At 45.1% G+C, this 25145-nt stretch overlaps 1 protein-coding gene across 1 annotated transcript in view; it reads left to right on the top strand.

Annotated features, from left to right (window-relative positions):
• Positions 1–25145, top strand: part of GLI2 (GLI family zinc finger 2) — a 188563-nt gene that overhangs the window by 129543 nt on the left and 33875 nt on the right. The window contains exons 4-5 of the mRNA XM_066190248.1: positions 18094–18296; positions 20005–20196. Of these exons, the coding sequence (XP_066046345.1) occupies positions 18094–18296; positions 20005–20196 (395 nt within the window). The remainder of the gene's footprint in view (positions 1–18093; positions 18297–20004; positions 20197–25145) is intronic.

Consider the following 25145-nt stretch of genomic DNA (forward strand, 5'->3'; position numbering starts at 1 on the left):
GCAGTGTTCTGCTCCTCTGTAGCACTTTCTCTTGTATTGCACAGGGGTCTCTGGGTTCCCCCTTGTATCTCCTGGTCTTGTATCTCCGGGTTGAACTTTTTTTACTCTATCCTGTAGCAAATCCTTTCTCAGTATATAAAGCTCTCCATGCAGTTCACCTTTCTGGTCCACCCTCCTTTTTTTCTCTCCCTGAATTTTACCCTCCTGCTGCTAGCACACCTCCTTGTGTAACACGTCCCTCCAGATATTTGCTGCATGTTGTCATATCCTCCTCCCTGCTCTAATGAACTGGCCAGGCTGCAGCCTGCAGTCAAATATGAATCCATTCAGCCTCCTCATTTTCACTGTGTTTCTCTGAAATCTTTCCAGTGTGTGTGTGAAGATTAATGGACAAAACGCATCCATCCCATTGGCTTGTGGAATGAAGCCTGCGGCACACTGCTTTTCAGGTGCAGCTTAATCTGGATTCCCAGCTACCAGTGGCCGTGGGGAGCAAATTACACAGGGGGCTGAGAAATAGAAACTAATGGCAGGAATGCTGGCTTGTGATACTGGAAGAAAAATGTAGGATTTTTAATGTCCATACAGAGCGGAAATTTTCAAAACTCATCCAAAAGTTCCCCCCACGCAGCAAAGAGCAGGGAAGTCAATTTACCCTGGATGGATGAAGGACTGAGTCAATTCTGCTGGGATTAGAACATGTGGTTCAAGGGATCCTAGGTATTTTGGGTCTGATTCTTGGACCACCCAGATGGCTGGGGGGAAAGTTAAAAGAAAATACCAATGAGAAAAGGACCCTATTTTGGCAGAACTGTGGATCTGGATACCCCTGTGTGCAGCCGACACCATGCAGACACATCTGTTTGCGTGCACAAACCAAAGGGCAGAACTGGGTGCTGTTACTCTGGCAAATCTCAGAGCTGCACATGACTCCCACAGGAGTGCGTGTGTTTTAGTGGGCTTTCTAGATCCCTGGCTCTGACACTAAACCGCATAAGTATGTTTTTCTTCTGTGTGCCAGACCATTTTGAGAATTTGTGATTTTACACAATTTTCTGCCTTGGAGACTCTTGATTCCTGTTCTTTTATGTTTCACCATTGATATTAAATAGACAGCTAACAGCTAAAATTGAGAGCATTTCTCAAGGGTCAAACTTTTAAAAGTGCCTGTGTTATTTCAGATCATAAATCCCAGTGTACTGGGTCTGGCTAACAGCGTTTGAAAGTGGGTGTTGTGGATTTCAAAATAGTGTTGACTCTTAGGACTGGCTTGTCAAGTGCTGGTAATGCAAAGGCTCAATGGGTTTTTCAAACAAGCTGGATCCTATTTAAGGTCAAACTACTCCAACCTCTGTTGAAACTCAGGACATTAAAGCCATTTCTAGTAAAGGAGTTAAGTACCTAAAAATTCATAAAGTGACTGGAGTGGAGTTAAGAAACACAGACATGTTAATGAGGTGGCTTGTGCATCCTTGGAGCCCAGTGTACATGCCCAGGCCATGCAGCTCCTGCAGAATCAACGGGATGTTTTCTGCCCTGTCTCCTCTCTGTTGCAGAAGCATGCTCGTAGCAAATCTCATGGGAGGATGTGCTACGGAAAAAATGTATTCAAGGTTTAGATGATATCAGTTGGCCAGGCTCCACTTCAAGAGCAAGTTTACTCCATTCCCTGCTCTCACTTTACTGGTGTGTGTGGGATTGGGGTTTCATATAATTGATCGTGGTAGCTGATAGTGAACCAGGAGAATGTGAGCCTTTTGATGATTTTTTAAAGCAGATACTTGTTGGCGGGGGGGGGGTAGGGGGGGAGGCATGCCTTAGAGCTGTCCTTTTCCACCCCCTCTGCAGCAGAAGGACCTGTAATATGGTTTCCCAGATGCTGAGCACATGCTGTTAGATTAAATGTAAGAATTAGGCTCCACCACCACCTCCTGCCCTTTCTCTGTCTGCAGTGGTGTGCCAGTGTTTCTTCGCCACAGGTGGGGTCTCCTCACAGCAGAGGTATTTCTTCCTGCACAACTCATTTTATCTCTCTCTTACACCTCTCCCTACTCTGCACACATGAGCCAAAGTCACTTTTAACAGCACCTGGGTGCAGTTAGGCAAGACAAAAAAGATGTTGGGGCTGTATAAAATGCATTCATTTGCATTTACATTCAGTTTTTTGCGTTTAAATCTCTAAGAGAAATAAATGTGTGTTCTTAAATCATGAAAGGGCCCTTGAGATATTTTCATTTTGATCGTGTGAAGGCATCCTGGAGAAGAATTTGTCTTACTACTCTCCTCCTCTTGCCCCTTCACAAAAGGCTTTCCTAGCTTTGTAATGGAGCTACTTACAGGGCTTTTGATTTGCAAACCAGCTGCTGGACATGGTATCTGCTGACTGAATGCTTCAGCAGCATGCCTCTTAAGATCCCAGAGAGTAACCACACATCCCGAAGTACCACTGGTAGAGGAAGTCTACCAGAGTGTGCATAGTACATTAAAAATAGGAAAGTTTCAAGCTTAAAGCTGCATTAGGGTAAATATCCCAGTGTCTGCTCCGTAGGAAGACCGTATTTTCAAGGAATTAGTAGTGTTTGATGTGCTGCTTTGAGTAACTGATAACCATGCAGGTCGGATTGTGTTGGTCCTGTTGATTTGAAAAGACTTTCAAGGAGCCAGTGATGTTTTCAGTTCTCTGGCCTCTGAAATGAGGCCTTTGCTGCTGTTTTACCCTGATTACAGGGCACACATTTTGTGATGACATCTTTTGGGGATCAGGGTACAGCATGAGAGTTGGTACACCATAGGGATCAGGTCAGGATGAATAATTCTGTAGACCAGGTAAAAGAATTTTGCAGTTGGTTCCCAGGAGAGAAATCATACAGAAGCTATTTCTATTTTTCTCTTTTTTTCTTAGTCCTCCAGACCAATTGATTCTCTGTAAAAAGTATCCTAAGGAACTGATAGACAATGAAGTTTTTTTATCCAGTATGTTTTAACGCTTCAATAGTTACTACCTGTTTGTATATTATTTCCAATAGAAGTCTCTAAACAAAGAAATAGTCAAAGTGAAACCAGTGTCAGCAGACCCCAAACCACTTTGTTCATTTGACAAAATAGTAGACTTCCAGAGTCAAATAGATTTTTATCCATCTTTGGAAAAGATACTGTACGCACATAACCAAACCACTTTTCAGGCTAAGTGAGAGAAATTCAAACCTTCACTCAGGACATGAGATGACCACAATGTAAGAAACTAAAATGGAATTGGGCCAGCTTAGATATTTTAGAAGTCATGTCTTTTAAGGGTTCCAGAGGATCTTTACAGAGGACAATTACACTGCACTTTTGGGCCTTAGTGGATAGCAATGAAAACCGCTTCATATTCCTCACCGGAGTACCATCATGTGGCATTGCCTAGTGAGTCAGAGGGAAAGGCATTCTCCCATCAACACCACTTCCTCCGTGTCCTGGGGTTGTCTGCTCAAGGCTTGGCTGGGTCTTGACCTCTCTTGGCATGCAAGACCTAAACCTGTTATGACTCCAGACTTCCCTCAACCACGTCTGGTTTGAATCCTGTCAATGCCTGGATGAGTGTTGCCACAAGAATAAGGATCTCTTCAAAGAGCTGTTCATTTGTTTGTTTGTTTGTTTAAGAGAGGGCTTCTGCCAAATGTGAAGAAGGTAGGAGCTCTGTGAGCTGTAACTTCTTTCCCTTCAAGTCCTTATGTGCTGCTGGAGCTTAGGATTCTGTCAACCTGGTTTCTTCCTTGCTTGATCTCTGCAGAGCAGGGTTTGCATTTCTGGTGAATTATGTGATGGTTTCTGATAAGGATGGATGGTGAGCAGAGACTTGGGCTTGATTTCTGTGCAGATGTCACATTGCTTCAAGTATGTCACTCTGGTGCAGAATATTGGGTGAGTGACCTTTCCCAGAATGACTAAGTGAATAAATGGCACAAATTGAGGGACAGAAGATTCCTTAACGTGCCTTGTGCTGAAGAGCAGCAGATCGTGCTCTGTCCCAAAGTCTTGCACTGGATGCAGTGGTTTCCTATTTCTTCATTTGGTTTTTGGCTACACTGCCAAACTGGACTTTCTCCAGGATCTGGTTTCTGTGATTGACTTCATTACTTTGTGTTTCATAAACCCAACCCTTCCAGCTCTGTGTTCATTGGTTCTTTTCTCCCAGACAGGGCAATTTTGTGGTTCACGCATTCACCAGCAAAATTGCTACGATCAATGAACTTGCAGTGCAGTAAGGATTTGTGTGTACCTGTGGGTGTGTGTGGTGCCTTCCTTGCTTAGCAGTGTAAGGTCTCAATCTGGTGTCCTCCTCCTGTTACCAGCCTCACTGGCTGAAAGCTGGACTGAAAGTAATCTCCTACTCTGCACATGGTCTGCGCACCCCAATCACATTTGAGATTCAGTTGAAAGAGCTAGAGGTGTCCAGGAGGAAATCTTTGATTAAAATGAAACTGTAGACTTTTAGAAGCTGTTCTTGAAGACTGAAGGTCAAAGGTGGACATGGTGCAGCCAGGCAATCTGGCATCTTGGGCGATATTACAAGAGCTTGACAAGTATGCCTGTAAAAATCCATGGGTACAATAACGTGAGCTGCGTTTGTTCTTAACTTTTGACTAGTCAAACTTTTGTCCTCCTTTACTGAACAGCAGAATGAGAGCTTTCATGTGGGGCTTTTATAATTAAGAGTTTATCTCCTACCAATAGGTCCTTACAACTTCTTGCACTTGTTCTGTCCCTCAGATACTACATGACTGACCTTAGAAAATGGTCTGTGCTTTCTTGTAACTTTTTTCCATTGGCAAGAGACTCTTTTGTAGTAGGCATGAATGGTTGTATTAATCTTTACACTTTTCATGAGTACCAAATGTGTACTGCATGCTGGGTAAGAGTAATTATATTGCCATTAGATTATGAACAGCTTTCCTGTGCTGTGATGTGATGTGCACAGAGGGAGTTGTGAATATTGGCAGTTCAGATCTGGATAGTTGAATTTCCTTGGTTACTAATAACACTTTAGATTATTTAAACCATAAAGTATTTTTTAAATCCACGCTGTTTTCACCTGTTACATCCTTTGCTCTTTTAAACAAATCAAGCAGCTGATACAACTAAATAAAAAACCCCAAAACATGAAAAGTGCAGGATCTTAAGTTATATTTTCAAAGTAAACTACAAGACAGGTTAATATCTTACTGAAATCCCATCCACAGCCTTTTCCTACAATGAAGGTATGTAAGAGCTTACACCCCACTGAAGTCAACATGAGCTGCAAGTGATACTTGATGGTGCAAAAAGATGACTGATGGGACTTTCAAAACCTTCTACCACATGGAAAACCTCACTACTGGGATTTCAGAATAGCTTTGATTGCCATGCTTGGTTTGTTTGCCACCAAGTTGTCTAAAATGAGTAAAGAAATCCACTGCACCTGAGCGCTTCTGATTTCTCATTTCCAGACCACAGTACAATGGCCCTGTGTTTGCCTTTTCCAAAACCAGAGAGAAATGTTTAAATAACATTTTGTGCTGAATTATTAAAACTGATGCAAATGTTTTCATTAAAATTTGAGTATGTTTAATATCCCTTCTCTTGAATTTTAAATAGAACCAATACTTGGTGACTTAATTGCCCAGCAATATCTCTTTTTTAGATTTTGCCTTATATTAATAAAATGAATGTATTTACATAGTTCCAACCTAAGCACATCTCGTTTTACTGACTAATTGCCTCATTTAAAGGGCACACAATGTTAACACCTTTTGGCTTGCCTGAGACTTTACATCATGCTACATGTTGAATCCCATAGTGAACTTTATCCTATGCAAAAGATAAATCATGTTCTCTTATCATTCAAAAAAAACCTCCACAACTCTCTGGTCATTTTAAACTGTCCCCATTGCATTGAGATTATGTTCAGACTACTTAGAGTACCACCTCAGGCAGAGCTGGGCTGCTGTTGTGGAAAACCATAGTTGTAACCTGTGAGTTGAGCAGTTGCCCATGCAACCATCTCTTCCTCGGCTCTGCATAGTTTGAGTGTGCACAAACAGGGCTGGGGGTCTCATCCCTCTCACCACTTAAATGCCACATAAGCTGGTGTTTGGTGAGATGCAGGAAGGATGATTTTTGAGGTTGTGGACTGATGAGGATCCTCCTGCTTCTGCTCCTGGATCAGCAGTACAGGAGGCACCAGAACTGTTAGTGTGAGGAGGATGTCTGGAGCCTTTGCCCACACTGATGCTGCAAAAAACCCCGTGTTTTTCAGGCAGCACCCCAAACCCAGCTGCAGTTCCCTGGAAGGGCGAGCATGAAGAGTGGCTGTGCCTCTGCCATTGGAGCATACAGGAGAGAAACAGCTTCAGTGACTTGGCATCAGCCTGGTGCTTTTGGGAATTAGATGTGACATTTGAGGTCAGGTTGACATAACTTAAGGGTCAGCTGAGGACAGGAGGTAGTGAACTTCCCACTTTTACCCAGCTGAGCTTAGTGCCCTGGGTTGGAGAAAGGTCTGGGGTATTTAATATTGCCCAGAGGCCCCATACAGGCAGAGAGGCAGGTGAGAGCAGTGCCCAGAAGTGAGGCCATGGCACAGCCCTAAGGACAGAAGGCACTGGAGGGTGGTGGTGTGGTGATGAGCTGTCTGTGCCTAGGCCTCCTCTCCTGCCAGGCTGGTGGTCACCAGACCCACTGGACACCAACACAGCCACGGCGGATACGCAGGGCCGGCTTCTTTGGCCTGGAAAGGCCATGTGCGTGTGCACATCACTCTCCAGCTCCAATGACAACAGCTCTTTGAAATGCTTTTCTGCATTTGCATTTACAAAAACTGGATAAGCCTTTAAAAAAAAAAATCTGATAAGTAGCAAGCAATTGAATTAACCACTGTTGACTGTATTGCTGTCTCTTAACAAACTCCATCTGTATGGTCTCCCTTTGTAGACACAATTTTATAACTTAATTTCCCTACCAAAACATCAGTGTTTACTTAGTAAGAAATCTGTTCTTTGTCAGCTTAAAACAGTGATTTCTTTATTACCACTCTGCGCAAGGAATGACAGCACAGAGTTGGCACTGGAGCAAGTCTGGTTGAGTCTACAGCGTTGTAATGGAAACAGGGTGAACTGAGGGTCAAGTATAATGGGATTTGTATACAGAAATGTGTCTGCATAAGGAATAGCTGCATGAGATAAGAGAATGAAAGATGAGGCCCGCAGGTCTCCCATTGCATGGTGTTGGGAAGGAGGTATTGCTGTAGGTACACAGCAATACAGACGCAGGAGATGGAGTTACCTCTGTGCCAGTGTAGCAAAGTTCCCTAAATCACATGTGCCTGCTCCTGCACCAGCTGATGTTAGTGGGTGTAGGATGGATTGGGGCAGTCATCAGGGATTACCCTGAGAATGTTTTGTATGTAATTTTTACTGATTTTGGGAAGCATAGAGTCAGTGAGGGGTTTTCAAGCTATTACAGTCTGTGGCTTCCCTAAAAAAATTCTAGCAGAGTTGTTAAACATAGTATAGTGAATAACAAGAGCCTTGCAGAGATTTTTTTTTTACTGTCTTTCACAACCCCTAAAGAAGTTTTTAGTGTTTCCCAAGGTTTTGCAAAACCAAAGGTTGAAAAGCACTAGTGTAAACTTTCAGCAGTAAACAGCTGGGGAACATCAGATCCCTATTCCTTCCTTGATAAATGTGTTATATTTTCCTATGCCATTGACAAACTGAAATAATAGGAGAGCAGCTGTAGTCAGTGAAACCAACTGATCTGGGAGCAAAGGAGTTTTGCAGGGAAGGTTTTTTGGGTGGTTACGTGGCAGATGAGATAGGAAACACCTCATCTTTTCTTACCATGAGATGATGATTTGAAGGGTGGGGGAAGCATCCTGGCTCCTCTGAAGTATGTTCAAGTTGTACAGTGCAGTGAGCAGTGCTGGGGTTTTATCGTAGGTCTGGCCTTCTGTTTATTGCTTTTACTTTCTCCTGCCATAGAGCCTTTCCCAGTCTTTACATTGCAGGCTAGAGCTGGTAGAGAAATGCCAGTTGTTTGTTGCAGGCAATTGGAGAGAGACTCTGCCTTCTCTGAATTATTTGTGCTCAACTTTCCCCTATGAAAAAATTAAACCCTAGCAGAATGCTGTCCAGATTTAAAAAAAATATTTATGTCTCATTCATGTTCATTTTCTCTCTAATGTTAAAAAAAAAAACATACAAAAAAACAAACAAAAAAAAAAAAAAAAAAAAAAAAAAAAAAAAACAGAAAGGGAAAAAAAAGTGATCAGTTAAAAAGAAGAAATTAATGTTGATTCTCTTATTTTGTACAGAAAACTCCAGATACTTCAAGACAAAAGCTTGTTTGGAATAAAAAGGGTTTATTCTCTACAGTCACATCAGTGAAAAACTTTTACCTAGTTCTGCTCTTCACCATATAATTGCTTGCTTTTCAACATACTCGTTGCAAAGCAAAGGCTGGTTAGATCAGCCAGTCTGCTGGATCTGATCTTACATTACATCTTGAGCTCTTTGAGTGCCATTAGCATTTCCTTTTAGAAGTGAAGAAATATTGACAGTTTGGTAGGTTTTCTCGCATTTTACTGCACGTTAGGGCACTTCAAAGTCTTTATGTAGTGATGGGAACTGTCATGAAGTAGATGTGAAAAGGGCCTTTGGTCCAACTAAACCTGTCAGCAAAAAAGATTTAGGGCAGATGGTTATTATTAGAAATCAATGTATTTATTATATATTGTTCAGGAATATTTCCCTTTGGAGGTTACTGTGAGTGCTGTTGCTGTTTAAAATGTGTCAAATGCCAGTAAAATTAATTCCTGCAGAAAACCCAGGGAGCCCCGACCAAAAGCTTTGTTATTATGGGAAGGCACGTCTCTTACTCCTTTGTGCTGTGATGCACCAGAGGCAGGTACACACACAGCACACCAGCAGAGTGCCTGGCATGTGTCTGTGTGTGTGTGATGTATTTCTGCACTGCTATCACAATCACCTTTATGTAGTGACGGAGCTCCACTGTCTGCTGTGTCTGGAAAGGCTTTGTAAAGATCTGTGCTGTACCTGTTCCCATTTTGTTATTTTCCCCTTTGTAAACTATGGGGTTTGGTTACTTCCAGTTAGTTACAACAGCTTACTGCTGCTTAGGGCAAGTGTGTCATCTTTCTAAGGCTTGAACACCAATGGTTTTCCCCTGTACTTTAGAAAGGAGAAGCAGGACATTTCAGAGTTTTGTAATTAATTGGATGTAGGTTTTTCTTCCTTGGTGTCTTGTTTAGCTATAGGTTTTAAGTTATAGGACCTTGGATTATGGGAAGAGGACATTCCCAACAGAAAAGGAGCATATTAGTAGAAACATTAATGCTGAAAGTCGTTGTCCTGGAACAAAGATTCATTTTCCATTCACCCTGTGATTTACAGCACATTCCAACCAAGTGATTTGGCTATGGTCTTCTGGCATAACATTGTTTGCCCTTTCCCTGACATTTTGCATATAAAGAAAAGTTATGAGCTTCTTGGGCATTCAAGGTACCAGGAAATGCAGGAGTCTACCTAATTTGTTAACATGAAATTATAGATGTCAGACACAGACTCTGTTAGTTAACGTTGGTTAGAGTAATGCTGCAGCCAGTTGATTGTATTACAGTCATGATGAAGAGGAATGGTCTTTTTTTGCTTTTCTGGGATATGACAGGTATGGAGCCAAGGCAGATTTAAAGTGTAATGAATGAATAAGCATTTTCTGTGGTTTGCCAGACTCTTCCATGAGTTTCGTTGCTGTGGTGTTGCTGCCACTGTCTTTCCCTCTACTCAATGGATTAGTGCTGGCATAACATGGAAACAGACTTTTCCAAAGTAGTATAGGAATTGTCTTTTAAATTCTAAACTCTTCTGTAGCACTTGAATGTTATACCCTATTAAGGCAGAGAAGCCTCCACCCAAAAGTAGCATAGGAAGAAGACACTGGGCAGTGATTCAAAAACTCAGATTTCTTCCCCACAAACATGCACTTCCATTTGTTTTCCCAAGCACAATGTCTTCACAGCTGCAAGCAGAGTATTCACTTGAAAGTGTAAATATCCTCAACATGTGTCCCAAGGGAAAACAATGAGATGCAGAGAAATGGCTATGTCACATCAGACACATGTCTCTAGCACCCATTTCCAACATCCCCACACCAGTGTTGACTCCTCTCAGATCTCCCTCAGCTCTGCCATCAGGATCTGATCTGCGTCTACCCCTCTCCCCATCTTTTTCCACACTGATTCCCACCTGGCTTGCTCCTTCAATCAGCCATGTCACTACCCAGCCTTCGTCCCCTCCCCACCCTGACCCTGCGGTGTTTTGGCACCCCAGCTCTCAACGTTTGTGACTACTGGAGTCAAGTTCTTGTGCCCAGTGGTTTCAACCTGAAGCTTACATGCCTCCAGGTTTTGCACTGTTCCTTAGGTTTGCTTCCTTTCACTGGCCCCTGCACTTCTATCTATGTTTTTCTTCATGCCTTTTCTCTCACTTTTCTTCCTTCTCTCCCCCTCAGCTACCTTCCTTGAAGTTCCCCTTCTTAAAATACGCTTTTTCTCTGAAGGCTTTCATCATTAATCTCTCAAGAAACTATCTTAGAGCCTCATCTGCTGTGCTTTGATTTATTCGTTGTGCAGTTTTTTTGGCAAGTATCTCATAAGAACTGAGCTGGTCATCCTTCTACCTCCATTCCTAAAGGAAAGCTTGTGTGAAAAGGTGGGCTTTCAGAACTTAAATTAAAAGATCACGTAAGTAAGATAATTGGATAAAAAAAAGGATATTAGGATCTGAAACAGAATGTTTACTTGCTTTGATGTGCTTTGGGAACATATGTCTGCACAGTGGGTTGTGTGGCTGATTAAGTATAAAACAATCCGAGAAAAAATTACCACTATTAAGCTTAAATCAAAGATCTCTCCCTAAGACACTAATTTGATTTGGGTTTGAAGGTCCCATATCAACCCTAATTTCTACCTTTGATGTCTTGCTTCTTTGTGTGTTGTATGATGGAGGGCAACCTTACTTACAAAAATTTCCGGGTTTCTTCCATTTTAAAAGCAATATTGTTATTGTTGTGTTGCAGTTGTGGCTACAAATGTCAGTCAGTACTAGACCCTTGTTGTGGTAAATGCAGCACAAGTGCAATGAGAAACGGTATGTGGTTGGAAGAGTTTTTAATCTGGGAACCAATTCCTGTGCTCAGGCTCCCAACTTTGCTCCCTCCAAAAGTTGACCCTGTCCCCACTCAGGCTGCCAACAATCTGTGAGCTTAAAAAGATTGTTAACTTGGGGTGGAACATAGATGAAAAAGGTTTCAAACTCTTAACAAAAACCCTTTTGATTTCACTATTAAAAAGTAATATATATCAGGTGAAATCAGATAGATTGGTTGTTTTGTTCTTGGGTTTAGTTATTTTAAATATAGGATTGAAGCCAGGTATGTTTGAATATGGAATAGTCTTTCAAAAGGAAAAATGAAAGATGTTTACCACTGTTTTTTTCCACTTTTGTAACAAAAAAAATCTTTTTCTTACCTGGAGCAAGCGTTTCAAATTACTCATATGCTAGAAGTAGCATTAAGTCTAAGGGATGGGAAAAAAATCATGCAAAGAATTTGTACCTGCATTAGATTATGATACTGTGTAGATGAAAAACGTAGGAGTTGTGTTGGAGACCTGTTCTTTTTGCTCCTCTCATTGGTGGCAGAGTTTTCTTTGATTTCGGTAGTACAGGATTAGACTTTGGGCATGACAACTACCATTGCCAGTGGATGTGGAGTGGGATTTTCATAGTGTGTACCTAAATCCTTCTCAAAGCACTGCCCAAACCACAAATTCACAAATAAGGGATTTCATATTCAGAGATTCTTATCTGTTAAGGCCCAGTGGAATTACCACAGTTATCTGATCTGACATCTGCAACACTGGCCATAGGATTCCCCTCTTTAATTTCTACAGTGGGAGAAATTACTATTTCCTACTACTAGAACTCCAAACCTTGCAGTGTGCTTAAAGCTCATCTTTTAGAAAAGCATCTAGTTTTGCCATGCAGTCTTGTTGCAATGCTGAATTTACCAATTCCATCCATGAACCCATCTAATGGGAACTTACTCTTGTTGATAAAAATACCTTTTAAAATAGATATTTTATTGTTATAAATCTTTCTTTATTATTATTTTATGCTTCTTTTTTTGCTCAAAGACAGGTTTGAGGGGAAAAGAGAAAATAGGAACTGCTTGAAACACGCCCATTAAATTTCTGCAGAAAAGCTGTAACAATTTTTGTTCAGATTCACTATCTCTGTAACATCTTATAAGTGAGACCATTAACTGCTGAATTAGTAATGGTAGCTCTGATTTTCTATATATTCATCTTCGTGAGTATGAAAAAAAAATTATTAACCTTATTTTAGAGCTGAGAAGATACAAGCGAAAAAAATATTACTTGGTGCTGGGCATCCCAATGGAGTGGGGGCTGGGAGTTAGCAGTGGTGTCTCTTGAGTCCCCATCTCGGTCTCTTTGTAGAGGGACACATAGGCTGGCTCTCCAAGTTGATAGTCGTATATTCGATCATCGGATCACTTTACTGGGTAATTATCAACTTGTTGCAGTGCTGGGGGAGCTGGGAAGCGCCGGTGATTCCCCATCGCCTCATTACCGGGCTGCCCTGCGCTCCCTTGCAGCGGCCGCGGGGAGAGGCGGCTGCGAGGCAGCTCTGTGCTGCTCCTGCGGCACATCCTCTGCGCTCCGAGCTGAAAAAACGGCAGGGAGGGAGATCTTTGAATGGGAATGGTCAAATGCCATGTGAATTTGATAATCGTGGCCCAGGTTTGACCTCTGGAAGTTACCTTGTTTTGAGGGACCTGGCAGGGTTTGATCCTCAGGGTACCGCACAACTGTTGCGACCTCTCGCCCTTCCTGTTGTAAGGGACTTTAAATCAGAAATAAACAGAGGTGAAGCTGGGGGGGCTGTGAGAGCTGTTTAGACTGAATCATTTAGCATGAATCCTGGGGCACTTTAGGTTTCCTGTTGAATACAGCTTTGGCATCCCATCCATACTGTGTCTGCCATGAGAGCAGTCCATTTTTCAGCTGTCTATATGGCTTTCCTCTGTCTCCTTCAGACAAAGGTGGTATTCTAGGTACACAGGACTTGGAAAAACAGGCTAGGAAGTTTTATGTCAAACTAAACCAAACAAAAGCAAGGGGTTTTATATGGGGTTTAAAACGGATTGTTGGCTTTAAAAGCTTTTTTTTTTTTAATAGCAAAATTCTACCAGGATATGATACCCCCCAGGAGTAGTTCTGTTCCTTGCTTCTATGTCTGTTTAGCAGCTATGCATTTCTTTATTGTAGAGCAAAACAATTGCCTTCAAGTGTCTATATTCCGTTAAGCATATGGAAAAGTATTCAGCCCTTTGTTTTCTGCAGAATTAATTTATTTGTCACATAAGTATTAATTTAGACTAGTCATGGAACATTAGTGCTTGGTAATTGTCTGCATTTTTCTGGGGTTTATTTAACTGATGGAGATTATTTCAGAAATGTGCAACTTCTTTAACTGTTACATTCATTGCTGAGTGCCCCTTGCAGAGGCTGCAGACTCACAGCAGTGGAGAGATGTTGCCTCGTCTCCGCCATACAAGATTCTGGGATTGCTGATGCATGTCCACTGAGGGAGAGCGGGAAAAAGTCACCCCAAGGCCCTTTCCATAGCAGCCAGTGCTGGTTTTGCCAGTTCCTGAGGTTTTCCCTTCCCAGGAGCCCAGTCCAGTTCCTCAGGTAGGATGCTGCTCCTCTGCTGTGGGACCACAAAGGTTTTTCTCAACACTGCATCCAGCAGCAGCATCAAAGACAAGCACCTGCCAGGCTCCAGGGCACACACAGGAGAATGGTGCTCTGCCTCACTGAAAACCACGGGCTGAGTTTTCTTTGCCTTGGTTTTCAAAGGAAAATGCCAGCTCCCTCCCCCAGACTTTGGGATGAGACTGCAGAGCTTCAGATGAGCTGTCACTCCTTTCAGCAAAATCCCAGAGGCAAGAAAATTAAGCAGATCTCTTATCCCCAGTGAAGGACTGTTACAGAGTGACCAGCTCCTGGGAAACAACCAGAAGTCTCCCAGTGTCCACAGGCAGTGTGTGTCATGCCTCAGATGCTGATATCCTCTCCTTTTGCGGATTCTGTTCCTCTGCTGTCATGTGTTACCACTGCCCCACAGTTCTGCTCGGCAGGCAGCTGAAGCCAGGTAAATTGTGCCATGATTTCTGCTCTCCAGAGGGGTCATCCACTGCACTGGTAAAGACCTGCTCTGTAAAGCCTTTAGTAGCTTGTATGCCCCCAGCACCACCATGAGGCCCTGGAGCCCTTAGGTGGTATCAGGTAATATCTCCCACATGTCAGTGTCTCCCTCTGTTAAAGACCAGCAAAGGAAAAGGCACTCCTGGGTGGGGGAGGAAAGGAATCCAGGCTCACATGCTTTGTTAGAGATGCAAATTGCTCTTCAAGTCCTGAGTATTAATTATAGAGCCTGGGCTTCTTGCTGGAGCTGTGGGGAAAATAGGCCCCTGGCTCACATTAAATTTAATGGCGTTTGGACACCCAATTCCCTTAGCCTATTTGAAAACCAGAATCCCACTTTCTCCAGATATTTATGTGGTCAGGTGAAATCCCTTGTCCCACTGCAGACAGCAGCATTTTTAGAGCATTGTGTGATCAGGAAAGCCAGGAGCTCTCCCTCAGGTGGTGGGGTGTTTTCCTCATGCCATGGGATCCAGGGAAGAAATGAGGAGTGACATGGATAGCAGAGGTCTGGACAGGGAGCTCTCTGGACAGGTTGAAGAATGCAGCTCTGGCACCATGGTTTCATTCCACAGGCTGGTTCAGCACACCAAGCTGAAGGCTGTCCCACTGCAGGGTGTGGGGCATGGGCATGGAGAGCCCTGCATGCCCTGGATGTGAGCTGGACATTGGGACAGAGCTGCCTTGCCCCAGCACTGCTTCATCTCTCATCCACTGCCTCTAAAGAGCGGGATGTGGTGGTTCTCCTCTGCAAGGAGCAGATCTGTGAGGATACAGCTGCCTCTCACTGTGTAGCTGCTGTGCCAATGTGATGGCTCAGTGTGGGATAAGAAATAATGCAACTGGGAAAAAATAAAACCTTTGGGGAGTTAAGGAGCAGAGGATGCCCCTGGCTGAGTGGATTGTTCCCGGTAGGCAGCTCCTGGAAGCCATGCTATTTTGCAACATGCTTCACCATGGGTTGTTGTTTTGCTAGAACTGTAGGTGTAAAACAGTGAGAGGTGATCCCTACCTGGGAGGGCTCACAGGAGCCAGACCTTGATGGGAGTATGGCTGTCCCAGTCCACAGATGGACCAGTGAGTATGGACGGGCTTTAAGCAGAGCCATAAGGAGCTGCCTGCTCTCTAGCCCAGTCTTTGTGCACAGGGCCAACCTCATGTTCAAACACCAGCTGTGTTTCCAGCTGCATGCATTTTGGGGAAATTCTTGATCTTTTTCCCAGTGTTACCTCTTTGTTCAGGGTGGAGCTTTCCTACTCTGAGGGACTCCAGCATTTCTGCCTAATTTAGCACAGAGAAAATGAACAGCAAACCCTTCATATTGTTACACGCATTTTAGATGTCGGCCTCACAGTTTGATCAGCAGAGGCTCCAAAGGCTCGTAAACCTGGTAATACATAGTTCCAGGACTGCATCAAAGAAGTTCACAACCCTTTTGGGAGAAGCTCTGAGTACTGATGAAAGAGGGAACTTATTGTATATGTAAGAAAACTTCTTTCATGGCTTATGTATTAAGGCAGGCACTGTGGCCCAGGGAAGATCGGGGCTGCTTTTAATTTACATCGCCCCTCACTTATATTAAGTCTTCGTCAGAAGAAAAATTAGTCAGATGTTTTCTTAATGACATCATTTTTTTTAATCCTGTTTCATTTTTTCCAGATGAGGCGGTGGAGATTATTAGAAATGAATTGAAACTAAATCTGGAACAGAGACTTTGATTCACTTCTCCCTCCTCCCCAGTAGAAATAAATTGGTCGGCTCCGTGCTCGGATGCCTTTATTAGCAGCCTCGACAGAAACCAGCCCCAGTGGCCTCGGCTGCAGCTTCCTGAGCTCGCCGCCGCCACGGCTGACGTCATGGCGAGAGGCACCAGAGAGTGACTTTGGTCACCCCATAATTTTGGTAATGGAAGACCGTGGCAACACAGGTGGGGAGGTTATGAGGTCTGAAATAGCCATGCCATCATCGGTTTGTCTTTCAGTGTCATGAAAGAAAACAGGGTCGATGCTGGTGGGTGTTGCTCTGGCAAAACCCCGGCCTGGGACTGATGAGCCACCTGTTTTGGTGGCTGTGCATCTCCACAAAGCCTTTATGTGTGATGGGTTTTCACTGCCTGTTATTTCACACCACTGAGCCACAGAGTGTATTGCTACAGAAAAGTACTTTGAACTACAGATATTTCAGAAAGCATTTAATTTACTACCCATCAGAAGAAGGTGTTCAAAAAGCCACAAGGTTTACTAATTTATCATAAAGACCGAGAAACACACAGAAGATCAAACAAAGACAAACATACTCGTTAAACTGCTGAATAAGTCTGCAAAGCTTATGTTACATTTCTATGTGGTTTTGTTGATGTGCAAGTATTACAAATAAATTCAAATACACCTGAACTGTTGATAAGGCAGGGTGGAACTGAGATCCTGAGATGCTGGTGGCGTGTTGAAACTGCTCAGACCATCGTGTTTGTGGCTGTCGGTGCATGGAGAGACAGGTCTTATATGCACTCACTAATGGCCTGTTTGGATAGTCTCAGTGAAGGGTCTTTATTGTACCCTCCCTTAGATCAGCCCATGTCCCAGATCCCTGACCTCCAAATCCCTGTTGTCTTCTGTGCTCAGGGTGCAGCCCCACGGGGAGCACATCCATCTCCCTCAGCTTTGCCAGAGCACCCAGCCAGGGACGAATGCTGTCCCTGCTGTGACCTGTGTGTCAACACCAGCTCTGCTTCCAGCAGTCTGTGAGTACAGAGAGAGCTAATACAAAGCAGATTTTGCTCTTTTGTTTTGCCTAATGATAGCTCTGCCTCCTTTGTTGCCTAGCTCAGATTTTCTGCTTCTCAGGTCGGGGTGAGTAACTTTTTCTCCTTTGCACCCTCTGTGGTTTGTCCAAGAGGCTGGAGGGTACAGTAGGGCACGTGTCTGGGAGAAGTCCGCAGACTTTCTCTTCCATCCTTGTTCACCCTTCAGAAAACTGCTTAATCGCTGAAACGTGCATGTGACTTTTTTTTGTTACCTGTGGAATCCCTCAGCATTTACTGACTTTATTCTCAGGTGGCACTTGGCCTGAGGAAGATCTGAGGGATTTAAGAGAGGCGGCCCCCAGTAAGCATGCAGTAAAACCTCTCATGAACTTTTGCCCTCTGAACCGTACCAGCAGCCTGTCAAGGAGGTTTGTGCTGGCCATGATGGACGCAGGAGGTGGGGCTGCTGCGCCGGCAGGGGCCAAGCCACGCATGCTGGGCTGAGCAGAGCGCAGCTCAAGATCACATAAGTTCTCTTTGCAGCATTTCCATCCTTGCACAGACTGCCCTGTCAAGGGCTTTCTGCATGTGGCAGCACAAAGCATTTGGATATCCAGGGGCAGTGAGGAGCTTGCGAACCCCAGGTTTGCCTCAAATATCGTTGTGTGGCCAGCCTCCCTATGCAAGGAGATGGGGTAGGATCTCTAGCACAGGGTGTGTTCTGTGCCTCCTCCATGTGAAGGCACTGCCTAAAGCAGCTTGTGGCCCTTTCCACAGCAGCCCAGTTGGGGTGAGCCACCTTGCACAAAGTGCACATATTTAGTGCAATACTGGTGCCTGTCCACAGGAAGCCTGGGAACTTCAGACTCTGTGTATGCCAAGAAGAGAAGATTGTCCCACTATGTGCTTAAACTCCTCTCTTGTGGGCGAAGGTGGTGGGGCAGGACAGAGAAGGGTGGCAAGCAGTCGTGCCTGCTCTGGGTGGCTGTGAGTGACAGCGTGTCTCTGTTTTCCTTCCCAGGCCTCCTCCTCTGAGCGGCAGCCCCGTCATCTCCGACATCTCCCTCATCCGCCTGTCTCCGCACCCTGCCGGGCCTGGCGAGTCGCCCTTCAGCCCACCTCACCCCTACGTGGCACCCCACATGGAGCACTACCTCCGCTCTGTGCACAGCAGCCCCACGCTCTCCGTCATCTCTGCTGCCAGGGGCCTCAGTCCTGCCGACGGTAAGGCACTGTACTACTGGCACTGCAGCGATTTTGTAGCTCACCAGGACTGAAATTCCCTAAAACCCGGGGATTTACAGCTGCAAAGACTCCGCAGCTGCTCTCTGAAGTGGGAGAGCTGTCTCTTTTTCCTTCTGTTGGTTTTTTTTTTTCGCCTTTAACTACACATTTGTTTTGCATCATCGCACTGAGAAAGCAGAGCGTGAGAATAGCTATTACGGCTGGATCATATTATAAATATTTTGCTTGAAGTACGTTCCTTTCTGCAGCACTCTCTTTCTCTCGTAGGAGCTTCCCTGTTCTTATGTTCTACTGAGACCCAGCTTTCCCCAGAGAGGGTCACAGTTGTTCTGGCTGCCTGGCCTGGCTGAGACTGATGTTGCAGAGGAGACAACGCCAGCTGGGTTATCCCCTGCTGGCTTTGTGTCTGGGGTCAGTGTGGCTCCTGAGTGAAGGCGAGGGGCCATACTTTCTTCCGCCTTACTCCTGAGCTGCTCTGCAGCAGCCTTCAGGGAAGGTGAGGGTGTGTGGGGAGTTGGTGCTGGGTCAGGCAGAGGTGATCATGCTCTCTGAGCCCTATCAGACCCCATGTTGGGGAGCTGGGGACAAAGACATCCAGCAGATAAAGGGGAAAATGCACAACACTGTTTTCACTTGGCAAGGTGTAAGTCATGCCTTACTTCATCAGAAGAACTTCATTACACATTTGTAGGTGGCTGGGTCAGTGCCCATAGAATATTTGGGGGCCTGGTGTCTGCATGCCCAGCAAACTCCAACATCCCTTGGCTCCCAAGCTGCTGCAGGGGCCAGCAGCCCTTCAACACTGCACAGCAAAGTGCACCAGAGAGCAACAAGGCCCATGGATTAATGTCTGGCAGCATAAAACTATCTTATATGGCTAAAACAACATCACTGTAGTGATGGGGACATGCATATGTCTTCTTCTTCCCTTCCCAACGTCATTCGAACTCTCAGGCACCCGCCAGAGAGAGGTCTGATGGCTTGTGTGTGTGTGTGTGTGTGTATTCTGTCCTGTCCTCTCCTTCCAAAACCAGTTTCATTGTTTGCTGTGGAAGAAAGGCATTGTGTTTTGGGTTGCTTTTCTTTTCCTCTTTTTTTTTTTTTCTTTTTTTTTTTTTCTTCCCCCCTTGTTTAAGGTGGTGGTAAATAAGTTAATGGGGCAAGCGGGTGGGGAGGCAGGTTTGAAAAATTACAGCTGGGAGAAAGTGAGTGTAATTGGCTTTGGCAGCCAAAATGGTTTTATGCTGCCAGACACTAAACCTAGCTCTATGCATTAGACCTTGGCTTTAATTTCCTCACGCTGCTATCGGGAACTGGGCTGCATTTGTCTTTCCTTCCTAATAGGCAGGGATGTTAATGCTGACAGGGTTACTGCTGTCGGCAGCCTGGGCCCTCTCCCCCCCTCCCAGGGGTGCTGGCTGCGTCCGAACGGGAGGATTATTAGAAGGGGGAACGAGAGATTGTTTATAAATTTGCGGAAATGGAGGAATGCAGAGGCCCCAGCCTGGTCTCCTTTGTCCACAGAAGCACGCCCAAGCGCACGTCACGCGCGCCCTACACGGAGCCGTGCGGCTGGGGCTGGCGGGGGGCGCGGGGGGAGACAGGGCCACCAGCGTCAGCTCCAAGGTCTAACACTGCAGTGGGAACCTTCTCCCCATGTTTCTCTCCCTGCCCACGGCTCCAACAGTGGCTCATGAGCACCTGAAGGAACGAGGCCTCTTCGGGCTGCCCCCACCACCGCCGGGAGCCAACCCTGCTGACTACTACCACCAAATGACGCTGATGGCCGGCCACCCAAACCCCTATGGGGACCTTCTCATGCAGGGCGGGGGAGCAGCCAGCACAGCCCACCTCCACGATTACCTCAGCCCCGTTGATGGTGAGTAGCAGCTTGGGTTCTTCCTGGCATGGCTGAAATTTTGGGGTAGGTGGATGAGCCTGCCCTCCGGGTGGAGGTTGCTGTATGTAGTCACTCTGCCCTGCTGGAACCTTTGGGTGCTGCACTATAATTTTTGGCTTAAAAGGTCACTTTCTTCCATAGATATATATAAAATATATATAACTTTAAATATGTCCATCGTGGTCTCAGGGAGGATGGCATGGTTGCAGCATGGGTAGGAGATGGGCAGGTCCAGCAAGCTGGGCATTGCTGCTGTCCTGCTGCATTGACCAGGGGTGACCAGAGCGTTTCTGGGGACAAGCTTCATCTCTAGCTTGCCATCCCGCCCCATGTTTTCCCTGCTTGGTGTCTGGGGTGAAGGCAGGCCATGTGCATGCAAAGCTGTGCTAGGCACAGTGGACTTCTCACCTTGGCTGGGACCTCTCAGGTCCACAAGGAGAGAAAATACCTGAATGGGGAGACACAGTGGAAAGAATATAATAGTATTTTGTGCAAGGAAATAAAAAAAGCAGGAATATGGTATTTGTGATAGTACTGGATTTTATAAACCCAGGAAGCTCTCACTCCTGGCTAAATGAAGAAGAAATAGAAGCATATATGAGGTCCAAATGATTTTTAGAGCTGTTAGAAATGTCTTTCCATTCACCTCATGCTACATCTTACAAGAACTGGGCTTGTACAGATATTACAGAGGGCAGTTTGGGGATTATTTCTGCTGCAAGAAAGAAAAATATCAACTCAACTTTCAGATCCAGTGTCTGTTTCCTGGGATGTCTTTGGATTTGCCTGTGGACCATTATAATTTTTGGAGTGGAGATCTGCATCATTTCTTTACCGCTTCAAAGTTTCTGTTGTTGAGCTTTTAAGATGAAAGACTTTTGTGGTCTTGCGCTGCTTCATGAAGTGACTGGTTTAGAATGATAAAAGCTGTTCTGGCTGCTCACTGATGGGAGTTTACAGATATTTCTAATGGAAAAACAGTTTCTCATCTGCAGCTGCTGTGGAAGTTTTACCTGAACAGTCATTTTGTGCTGCCAATTCCTAGATTAATTTGGAGCCTGGATCCCAGTCTGAGAGAGAGAGCACAAGCTCCTTGGTGCCATCCTTCCCTCTGACACCCAAAATATAGCCCAGACTTCTCTGCTGGTCAGTAAGACTGCTCTGTCTTCTCTCCCAAGGGTTAATGCCTGCGGTTATAGCAGATGGGTGCAAATGAGCCCTGCCAAGTTCTCCTCGGGCTCATGAACAAGACTCCTTCCTCCTTGCCTCCTTATTAGTCCATCTCTGACCAGCAGTGCCTCACTGAAGTGCCAGATAAACAACCAGTGAGGGAAGCAAATACAACTGTTTTCATGGTGGTACAGGCTGGCTCTCAGCACACCAAGATGCTCATCCTCTGGTTTGCTGAAGATCAATCTTTATCTGAGGTACTGAGATACTCCCCTTGGCAGAAGACTCTCATACTGTTTGCCTTCTCCTGAAAACAACTCTACAGTGAATCATGTATCAAAGGTCTCGGTTTCATGCAGCCAAGCTCATAATCATGATTCACTGCGGAGCCAGGGCTCACCAAGCATTTATTATGATCTTTTGGAAAAGCTTTGTTGGTGATTAACTGGAAAGCCTTTTCTGGGCCTTCACGTGTTCTGCATGAGATGGAAACTTTCAAACATTATGAGAATGTGACATGAGATACTACCTTTTAAGAATGTGTAAAGGAGCACCAGTCCAGTACCAGTCTCTGGTCCATGTGCCTGGGTTTATCCATCACCCAGAAAAAAGAGTGAATTGTACACTATTAAGGCAGAGAGTAAAATGGATGGCTCTGAAATGCTGGATGAGGAGACAGTGTCTCCTTCTCTTTTTAGAAAGTTATTTCAAAAATTTAAATCAGCAGGGCCTAAGTAAACAGTTGAAGAGATAATTTAATAAAGCATCCTCTTATGGTGTTTTTCTGAGACAAGAATATCAGTAGCACTCATAAACCCCCACTGAGTCACCACCTCACTGCATCTGTCATTCAGAGAGCCCTTTTCTTCCCAGGGAGCCCAGGAACATAGAAACTTCACAGGAATTAGTTTGCTGAAAATGCAGGTAGCTCTTGTTAAACCACATGCAGCACCATCATTCATCTGTGGTAACACTGGCACCTGCAAAAGGAAATAAGGGGGTTAGCATATATTAAATCTGGCCTATTCAGTGTCACGTCACTTCCAAACATCTGCAGGTTGGTCCATGGGAGCTGTAGGCACTGGGTATGGTAGTTCTTCCACAAACACATACCTGTGCCTTTCTGGTTCCTGTAATTGCATTTCTTGGAGAATTTCTCAGTGCCTTCATGTTTTCTGTCAGTGTTTTTGACTCCATCACATGTCTGAGGTCAAGAAAAATAATAGGATATAAATGTCAGCTGGAGCTTGTTGGTGCCAACCCTGTGTCAAATCTGCTGAGTGTTCACATGGTGACTGAGGTGGGCTGCCCAGAGCTGCATCTCTGCTGGGTTTTCGGTGTGCAGCTAGAAGTAGTTAAAACACTAAAGTAGACCAGTTCTATGTACCAGACTGCTGTGGTGTTCAGGCTAGTTGCAGTAGAGACTAAACAATCCTTCAGTTAGTTCTCCTGATCCATTTCCTCATCCAAACAGGGACTCAAAATCCAAGAGTGGAGTTTAAATCCAGGCTTAATCCCATTTTCTGGAAAGCCTATGCTTTCAAATCAAAAGTTAATCGCTTTCCAATGTCACAGCATTGCTAATGGGGTACATTTGAGACTATCTACAGGTTCTATTCACCAGATCAAAACAATTTTATGTATTTCTTTTTTAGAAGTAGTGCTACTTGGTGGATTGTTCCAGGTGATGGAGTGGCTGTGCAAGAGCATCCCTGGGGCACACAAAGGGAACACAATGACCCTGGAGATGGCTACCACTTTCTAAGCAGGTTTAGTACTTCCAGCTGCTTTTTCCCCTAGGCACAGGGCTTCCTGTGATTACCCTCAGCCCTTCAGGAGGGGCCATTTTCTCTCAAGAGGAGTCCGTCCACACTGACTCGATGCTGCAACTGTTATAGCCCTGTACGCCAGCAGATCTCAAAGTGCTGTACAAAGCAAAGCCATTTCATCACTGGAGACCACAAAGAAAAAGGAGATCAGCGAGTGGACTAGCAGCAGCTTTAGGAACAAGATCCCAGTCTTTGGAATAAGATTCTTATGGCCTGGGTGGAAATTAGGGATCATCTTTAAATCCATCACTTTGCACAGTTTTGAGAGTGTGATTGGGTTGTGCATGCTGAGTAAGGGAATGGGAAAAAAACATCTTGAGTGCAAGTTAGGTCCAAGGTAGTCCCTCATGTCAGGAAGGCTGTACAGATGTGTTTGTGCAACAGTTACCAATAGCAGGGATGACCCTGCAGTACTGTCATTGCATTTTGTCCAGTTCTGGAGCTAGAGAAGGGATCCCTGCCCTGTTTTTTGCTGCCTGGTGCCAGGTAGTCACAAATGTCTTGATTCACAATCAGCAGTTTAAGTGGGAAAAGGCTTTGTTCAGTCCAGCGTAGCCAGCAGGCCAGCAGCTGGCACAGTTGCCTGGGATGTGGGCAAATCATTAAGCAGGACTTTATTCCTCCAAATCAAACAGTGATTCAGCTTTACCAGCCTCTTTCAGCCAGTGTTGTTGAAGCCTTTCTCCTTGAAGGAAATGATTTAATAGCCAGCAGGGTAAGCGGTGGGGCTGGCTGGCAGTGCAGCTGGGTGGTGACTGCAGGCACGTGGCCTGGAGAGGTGAGCTCAGGACTCTCCTGCAGCAGGTTCATGTGGAGCAGCTGCTCCATCAGGACAGAAGCAGAGAGGCCAAGCCTCATGGTGACCTAGGAAGGAAGGCCTTCCCTTAGGCCTGGAGAGGCAGGAGCCCTGGGTTTGCAGGCTGGATGTGCTGGATCACAGATGACTTCCCAACCAAACCAGCTGTTGGCTACTCTGGGCAGACGGCGCACCCTGTAGTCGCTTCCTTAAAAACTCTCAGAGACCTTTTTTTTTGTTGTTGTTGTTTTCTTTGTCCCAGCGTAGAATGGAAACTTGCTGAAATCTCAGAAAAGGTTCAGAGAATGGGAAACAATTTCCCACCCATTTCTAGCCAGCAGTGCTTTTTTCCTCCCCAGAAAAATATGTGCAGAAGAGAGAAAAAGTCCCAGTGCACCCCATAAGTGCAGTGTCTGGAATCCTGCTGCACTCTGGTTTCTGAAGAATTCAATTTACATATGCAAGTTGGGTCGACTAAACAGTTACCTTGTGGATTGGGAGTAGAAGAATGCAGCCTTGTCTTTCAGTGAGGATTTGAGGGAAACATTAGTATTCCTTGAACTGCGAAGTTGATCGGCCTGAGGAGAGAAGAAAGAAGGGTCCCAGGACAGTGTCTGGTGCCAGAACAAATGTCCAGCATCTGCTGCAGTCTAAAAAAGAGGTGTGTTGCCTCTGCAGAAGGAGAGAGGGGAATAAGGAACTGGTTACACAAAGAGTGTTTGTAGTTTATTGCCGCTTACTGATTATGGGACCATCCTGTGTTTTTATGAGGCCTTTGGTTTTAATTTGTTGATGGGAATTGGGGGGGGGTGGGGGATGTTTTTGTACACTTTGGATGGAGTTTTCTTGTTGAATGGTGAAGAAGAGGGACCATTTTGATAACACTATTTATCCTGTGGCTTGGCGTGGGGATGCAGTGGCTCTGGCCGGGTTTCAGTGAGGCAGGAGGGGGGCACGCAGGGTGTGAGCCATCTGCAGCCCATGTGCCTTACAGGCTCGTCTGTCAGGGAGCAGATTCCCCTGATGAGCTGACCATTTGGTCTTCATTGACCTGTTGTGGATCAATCTAAATTTGGGAGGAGTATCCCAGTTTCTGAGCAACTTGTGAGTGTGATAATTCATAGGCACACTAC

This window comes from Chamaea fasciata, unplaced genomic scaffold (genome assembly GCF_029207755.1).
Source record: "Chamaea fasciata isolate MVZ Bird 193981 ecotype frontalis unplaced genomic scaffold, bChaFas1.0.hap1 SCAF_8, whole genome shotgun sequence".
Classification (NCBI taxonomy): Eukaryota; Metazoa; Chordata; class Aves; order Passeriformes; family Sylviidae; genus Chamaea; species Chamaea fasciata.